Genomic DNA, 6,721 nt, shown 5'->3' with positions numbered 1-6,721 from the left:
CGGGGCTACTCTTGTTAAAGGGGCAGTGCTCCTCGACTGTGGGACCCACCGGGCGGGGACCCAGGAACCGAGCTCAGAACACAGAACGGCCAGCCGGACGTCGGCATCCGGAAGGGTTATCGGAGCCTGAGGACCGGAGAATAGTGGGGGCGGGCCCTGGAGGAGACCCAGACCCCGGACCCGCGCACGTCGCCGCCGTCGGAGGCGCGCCTGGGGGCGGGGCCTCCACCCTGGCCCCGCCCAGGAGGCGGCTCAGCTTAGGCCCCGCCCCTCGGCGCGCGGCGCCGGCAGGCTCCTCCCTCGGCTCCAGTCAGCGCCTCTCTCCTCCTGCCAGCCGGCCCGTCGTTCTAGAATTCGCCGCGCAGCTGCCTCAGGTGCAGGGGCCAAGTGCGGTCGGCGGCGGCGTAGCCACTCGTGCGCACTGTCCCCGCCTGGCCCTCAAGTTCGGCAGTCCCCGCAGCCCCGGCCACCACCTCACGCCCGGTGCCGTCTCAGGCCGGAGCTGCCCTCTCAGGCCCAGACCACCCCTCCCGACCCAGACTGCACCCTCAGACATGGGCTCACCACCTCAGGGCTAGAGGGACTCCTCAGGCCCCCAATTATGCCCTCAGGCTAGGCTGCTCCCGAAGGTCTGGCCACACCCCACTCCACCTGCTGAAGTTCCCCTAACCACTTCAGAGGCAAGCCACGCCCTCAGGATTGGCCCTTCCCTCCAGGCAGCGCCACGCCACCACTGCCGCCGCGGCCACCACCACCAGACCCCAGCTCCAGACTTCGGCAGACTACTCAGCCCCAGCTGGGTCCTCATACACCGTTTCAGGCTTGGGTTGCCCTCCAAGGCTTTGGCTACCGGTCAACTGTTGAGGATCCTGTCTGGCTTCCTTAAGCTCCATCCTGCCCCTTAGATCTAGGCCACCCATACAGGCCCAACTACCTGAGGTGTGAGTGCCCCCCCCCCCCCCCGCTCCCTACTGCCCCTGAGTTCTGCTAACCCCCATCTGGCCCAGGACATCCCATTTAAACCCCACCTGCCCTTTCGGCCCAACTATCCCAACCATCTGAGCCCTAAATACTCCTCTCTCCATTTTTTACCTCACCTAACTGCTTTCTCGGCCCATCTCCAGTTTAGTTTGGAAGTCATCCCTAGTTGGATAGAATTGCTCACCTCTAACAGTTTCCATTTGGCTTTTTCTGTCCTTTGTGCAGCCTACATGCACTTCCCTAACTTCTAGTATTTTTTTTTTTGGACCGGTAAGGGGATCGCAACCCTCCCCATGGTGTGGTCTGCACCACGCTCAGCCAGTCAGCGCACTGGCCATCCCTATACAGGATCCGAACCCGCGGCCTCGGCGCTACCAGCGCTGCACTCTCCCGAGTGAGCCACGGGGCCGGCCCTAGTATTTTTTTTTTAAAAAAAAAAAAGATGACCGGTAAGGAGATCTTAACCCTTGAGTTGGTGTTGTCAGCACCACGGTCTCCCAAGTGATCTAACCGGCCATCCCTATATAGGGATCTGAACCCATGGCCTTGGTGTTATCAGCACCACACTCTCCCGAGTGAGCCACGGGCCGGCTGGGAGGGATCCGAACCCATGGCCTTGGTGTTATCAGCACCGCACTCTCCCAAGTGAGCCACGGGCCAGCCGGGAGGGATCCACGGGCCGGCCCTATCTTCTAGTATTCTTAACTGCCTTTTCTACCCACGCCAACTGGCTCTCAGGTCATCATTGGCTGCCTCTAATTCTGGCTCTGCTCAGCTGACCTCTTTGCTCACCTTCTTAACTATAGACATTTCCAACTGCCCACTCCATCGCCATAGGGAATATCACCAATTGACCGCTCTGTCCGCCCTTAACTTTCACTAACCACTCATGTCTGATTCATTTAACAACCATCAATTCTGCCACTTCTGTACCCCCAATCACCGGTTCTATACCAACTATCCCCAAATGCCTCTGCCCCATCCAGTCTTCACCTGTCATCCTTTTTCATTTCATCATCATATTGCCAGTTGTCACTTAACTGTCATCTGTAAATTTCACTTACTCTACACATTTAGCTTCAGGAAAATTTCCTTTCTCCTTTACCTTTTACTACATCCACCTTTCCTGTGTTCATCATCTTCAACCTGTATGTTCATTTAACAGTCCAGCACTAAAAATACCTCTTTCCTTTTTTAGGATACACATATCCTCTTTTCATTTGCTAGATATGCTACTGGTCTCATCCTTACAGCCGTTACATGAGTGAATGATTCTTTTTCCATTATCCTCCCAGCACCAAGGAGGAGACTCAGTCCAGCTACCCAGCCCAGTCCAATCATGCAGATACAGGGAGACGGAGACAACCTCATCCCCTTTGCCAAGTGAGTCCTTCCTACTGGGTGGGAAGAATGGGAATGGAATGGAGAGAAGATTGCACGTGCGGGTCCTTCCCTGAGAAGAGTAGGAAATAAGGAACAGGAAGTTCAGTGCCTCATCTCAGGGGATTGATGATTCATTAATTTATTCAACAAATGGTTTTTGAACACAGCAATATTCCAAGAACTGTATTAGGTGCTGGGGATTCAACAGTTAGCAAGATAGAGGTCCTCTTCTCATAGATCTTATATTCCAGGTGGGGGGAGATGGGATATGTAAACAAATAAATATAATTTCAGCTAGTGATGAGTACCATGAAAAAAATAAAACAGAAGTATAATACAATGGAAAATAGAGTGTCTTGGGGTACACAGGGTTAGATAGGGTGATTGTGGAAGACTGTTCTGGGGAGGTGAATTTGAATTGAGATCTGAAAAATGAGAAGGAGGTAGCTTAGAAAAGGACAAAGAGGGAGAAAAAGGAATAGTAGGTAAAACCCCCAAAAGGAATAAGCTTGGTATGTTCTAGGAACAGGAAGCAAGCCAGTGTAACTGAAACCTAGTCATCAAGGGAAGAGCAGAGAGTAAAGTCAGAGAGTTAGGCAGAGCCCAGATCATACAGAACCTTATAGGCCACTGAGAAGAGTTAGGATCTTATACTAAAGACAGTACAAATCAGTGGAATTTTTTAAACAAGAGAGTGACATAAGCGGATTTTCTTCTTCAATTTTTTGTTATGGAAAATATCAAACAAATACAAAAGTAGAGAAAATATTACCATGAACCTGATGTACCCTTTTCAGTCAGCTTCAATAATTATCATTATGTCGGGCCGGCCCGTGGCTCACTCGGGAGAGTGTGGTGCTGATAACACCAAGGCCACGGGTTCGGATCCCATATAGGGATGGCCGGTTGCTCACTGGGTGAGTGTGGTGCTGACAACACCAAGTCAAGGGTTAAGATCCCCTTACCGGTCATCTTTTTAAAAATAATAATAATAATAATAATAATCATTATGTGGATAATCTTTTCATTTCTTCACTCATCCAGCCCCCCACTGCCCAAAGAACTGTGAAATACATTTCAAGTCTTATTTCACGTGATTTTGTTTTAAAAGATTACTCTCGCTGCTCTGTGCAGAATACCTTGTTGGAGGATGAGAATAGAATCAGGGAGAGGAGGAGGGGACCATTGCAATAGTTCAGGAAAGGGAAGATGATCTGGAATGTGGTGGTGGGAATGGAAATAGTGAGGAGTGGTGAAATGCAGGTATATTTTAGATATAGAACTGACAGCACTTGCTGGTGGATGGGATGTGGGAGGTGAAGAATATGAGGCATATCAGGTTTTGGGTCCTAGCAACTGGGCATTTTGGGGGCACCTTTCAGTGAGAAGGCTGGGGAGGAGATGTTGAGTGGAGCCCAGGGAGGAACCATGGCTGGAAATAGAGATTTGGGAGTCATCAGCACGTTGGCGGTATTTATTTAAAGTTATGGGACTGGGTGAGATCACCTAAAGAGAGATGGAGATGGAGAAGATAAAGGGCCCCAGGCCTAGTCACTTATTAGAGATCACGAGAGCAGTCATCATTCAATTTGGGGACTTTGGAAGTAATAAGCACTGTTCTCAAACAGCTCATACCCCTCCCTATCTACAAGGATATTAGTCTTTCTAAGATACGGGAGACAAAGTAGAAGTAAACAGCAAAGTCCTCTCTTCTGGATCCTTGCATTGACCTAAAGGAACCCTGTCTGTCATATCACCTGAGTGCTCAGGACCTTCCTCTTTAAAACTCTGCTTGCTAAATATCATGTTCTCTGGCTATGAGGTGTAGAAGCTAGAGATGCAATGAAGTCTGAGGCTCAAACAATAGCCAATATCCACCCTCATCCCAACTCCAATCTTTCAAATCAGAGGTCTCACTACCTTCCTCAGCCAAAGTAGATAAGAGAGGACATAGCCTAAGGGAACCTTGGCAGCTGTATGGTCCCCTGGAAAGATGGGCCCCTGATCCTTGAGGTGAGTAGATGCTGAAGAGGAAGAGCCAGACCCGAGCCTACCTTGTCCTCACCTCAGGTGTTCCAGGGTGGTCAGCCGATCTCTACCCCCCAGTTTGCCTTCCCAGAGCCTCAGACCAATGCCCCAGCGTTATGGAGATGTCTTCTGGGAGAACCTTAGTCAAAGGCCCAGGTGAGTAGGGAAGGAGAAAATTGGGACTAACTGCAGGTGGGAAGATGAGGCTGTACAACTTTAAACTGCCATAAATCCTTATAGCAATAAGCCCTAGTCTGGGCATAATTTCCCAATGGCTAATGGACATTGTAGCTCCAAATGCCAGACAGGTGGTTGGGAGAGGTCATTAGAGAAGCAATAGGGAATATAGAGGTCAATAGAGAAGCAAAAGGGGGTATCCCCTCTGCACTTAGCCCCCTTTTTGTGCTTCACAGCCCCATCTGGATGGAGGAACAGTATTTTCCACCCATGCTGGTATGACAAACTCTCTGCCCTTCAACACTTCTCTGTGAAAATTGTACCCACTGCCATCCTGTCCCCAGCCCTCCTATCACCCCTTCCCTCTGGAGTTCCCCAACCAGTGTACTGACCCTCCTTTCTGTGAATCAGTTATCCTGTTTTCCAGATCACTGCCGGGCTTCCCACGACTCCTGTCTCCCTAGTTCAGTTCAAGCTCCCCTGAGAGACCCAGTTCTGCCCTCAAGCTCATTTTCCCCATTTTCTGGCACAGAGAGCCGCCGGTTGCTCCCAGCCTGGCCTGTTCCCCCCTGAGGGGCTCCCACCCCCCGAGATGCTTTGCAGAAGAAAGAGGAGGAAACCACGTTTGGAGGGAATGCAGCAGGGACCTGGGGGCATCCCTGCCCGGGTAAGGGCTGTCACTTATCACCTGGAGGACCTAAGGAGGCGTCAGAGAACCATCAATGAGTAAGGAGTCGAGACATCTGGGCTCTGGGAGCCAATAAGGGTTTGGGGGCAGGATGGCTTAAGGTAAGGAAAGGGTTGAAAGCTTTAAGGGAATTGGAGGTTGTTTGGGAAGGAACCGTGAGTTTGGTGCTATTGAAACAATTTCTATAATGTGGAAAGAAGGAGGGAACTGAGGGACGGAGGATGAGTCACATGAGCTGGAAGGAGTGGAAACTGGATCACTAAAAACAAGAAAGCAGATTATAGAACTGTAGGACAATGGGGAGGTAGGGGGCACTTCTGGGTCCTTGGACTGAAAATACTTCAGTCTGAGAGAAGCAGAATTGGGAATGGAGAGTTGGAGGTCAAATGACAACACCCTTGGGTCCCAGCAGGAAGTATTTCAGAATGGAAAGGTGAAGAATGGAGGGACAGGAAGCCTGGCCCCCAGGTACCTCTCTCCTAAGCCTAAAGTCTCCGCAGACTGAAAAAGGCCCAGTGGGGCAGCTCTAGGGCTGCATCTGAGCCCCTAGTGCTTGACGAAGACACCTGTGGATTCCCCAGCACCACTGATCTGGAAGAGGAGAGGGCAACCTACCCACAGGAACAGAACCATTTTCTCGCTCCTGGCAGGGCCCAGGTGTGGTTGGAGTGGAAATTGTTGGGGTGGTGGAGGGAGATGGGGATCCCTGGTCTTGCATGAAGCCAAGAGCCAGGTTGGATAGCTGGATTTGAGAGGAACAAAAATAAAGCAGGTGAGAGCCAGAGACTTGGGGTACCTGGGATTGGAGACAGGAAATCTGGAGAAACCTGCTTTTCCGTTCTTTCATTCTTTTCTCAATTTCTTTCATCTTTACAGCTGCTTTGGTCTCCCTGGAGTCCCCTGGGCCAGGCAGGGGCTTGCCCCTCCAGGCGGTGGAGCTCTCTGCTCCCCTTCCACACTGTCACAGCCAGTAGGAACCCCCTTTCCAGCCCCTGGGAGATGGAGTTTGAGGAGTAAGGAGAAACCATCCGAGCCCACGATGCTGGTGCTTCCTCGGGGACCCAAGACTAGCTGCATCACCAGAAGCGCCCCCATTGCTGGCCTCAAGGGGTTTCCCTTCCCTCGGCCTCTCCACCTGCCTTTCCCGTCCTCTGGACTAGGCATTAACACCCCTCGTGGGCCCAAATCTCGGCCTGCCCCTCTCCCAGCAACTCCCCAAGTCGTTTTCCTCCGGGCCGCACTCCTGCCCTGTGCTTTTCTGTCTGTTCTGTTATTAAAAATCAAGCAAGTGGAGCCTGGAATTGTTCTCCCTTCTGTGAAGCAGTGATGGACAGGCTAACGGGGCAGGAGGGCTCCTTTCACCTTCTCGAGGACCCAGCTTCAATGAAGACGGGCTGGGTCCCCAAAGTCAAGGAGTGTTGCCAAGGCGAGGAAAATCCCGCCCCCAGTCCAGCGTTCCTCGCC

General features: G+C 51.6%; 1 protein-coding gene across 1 annotated transcript; it reads left to right on the top strand.

Annotated features, from left to right (window-relative positions):
- The first annotated feature begins 2,298 nt into the window (after positions 1–2,298).
- INCA1 (inhibitor of CDK, cyclin A1 interacting protein 1) lies at positions 2,299–6,550 on the top strand. The gene is made up of 6 exons (XM_008570107.1): positions 2,299–2,364; positions 4,435–4,548; positions 4,806–4,845; positions 5,102–5,295; positions 5,758–5,914; positions 6,134–6,550. The coding sequence occupies exons 1-6, from the start codon at positions 2,321–2,323 to the stop codon at positions 6,272–6,274; spliced, it is 690 nt and encodes a 229-aa protein (XP_008568329.1). The 5' UTR covers positions 2,299–2,320; the 3' UTR covers positions 6,275–6,550.
- Positions 6,551–6,721: the final 171 nt, after the last annotated feature.

The sequence above is a fragment of the Galeopterus variegatus genome, unplaced genomic scaffold (genome assembly GCF_000696425.1).
Source record: "Galeopterus variegatus unplaced genomic scaffold, G_variegatus-3.0.2 Scaffold569, whole genome shotgun sequence".
NCBI classification, from domain to species: Eukaryota; Metazoa; Chordata; class Mammalia; order Dermoptera; family Cynocephalidae; genus Galeopterus; species Galeopterus variegatus.
This window is presented reverse-complemented; position numbering and strand designations above follow the sequence as displayed.

What these genes read in the sequence shown, in the direction of transcription:
- INCA1 (XM_008570107.1), top strand. Translation starts at nt 2,321, where the DNA reads ATGCAGATACAGGGAGACGGAGACAACCTCATCCCCTTTGCCAA. An exon ending in AGTATTTTCCACCCATGCTG is followed by an intron (nt 4,846 to 5,101) that starts GTATGACAAACT and finishes TTTCTGGCACAG; the next exon opens with AGAGCCGCCGGTTGCTCCCA. An exon ending in CGTCAGAGAACCATCAATGA is followed by an intron (nt 5,296 to 5,757) that starts GTAAGGAGTCGA and finishes AAGTCTCCGCAG; the next exon opens with ACTGAAAAAGGCCCAGTGGG.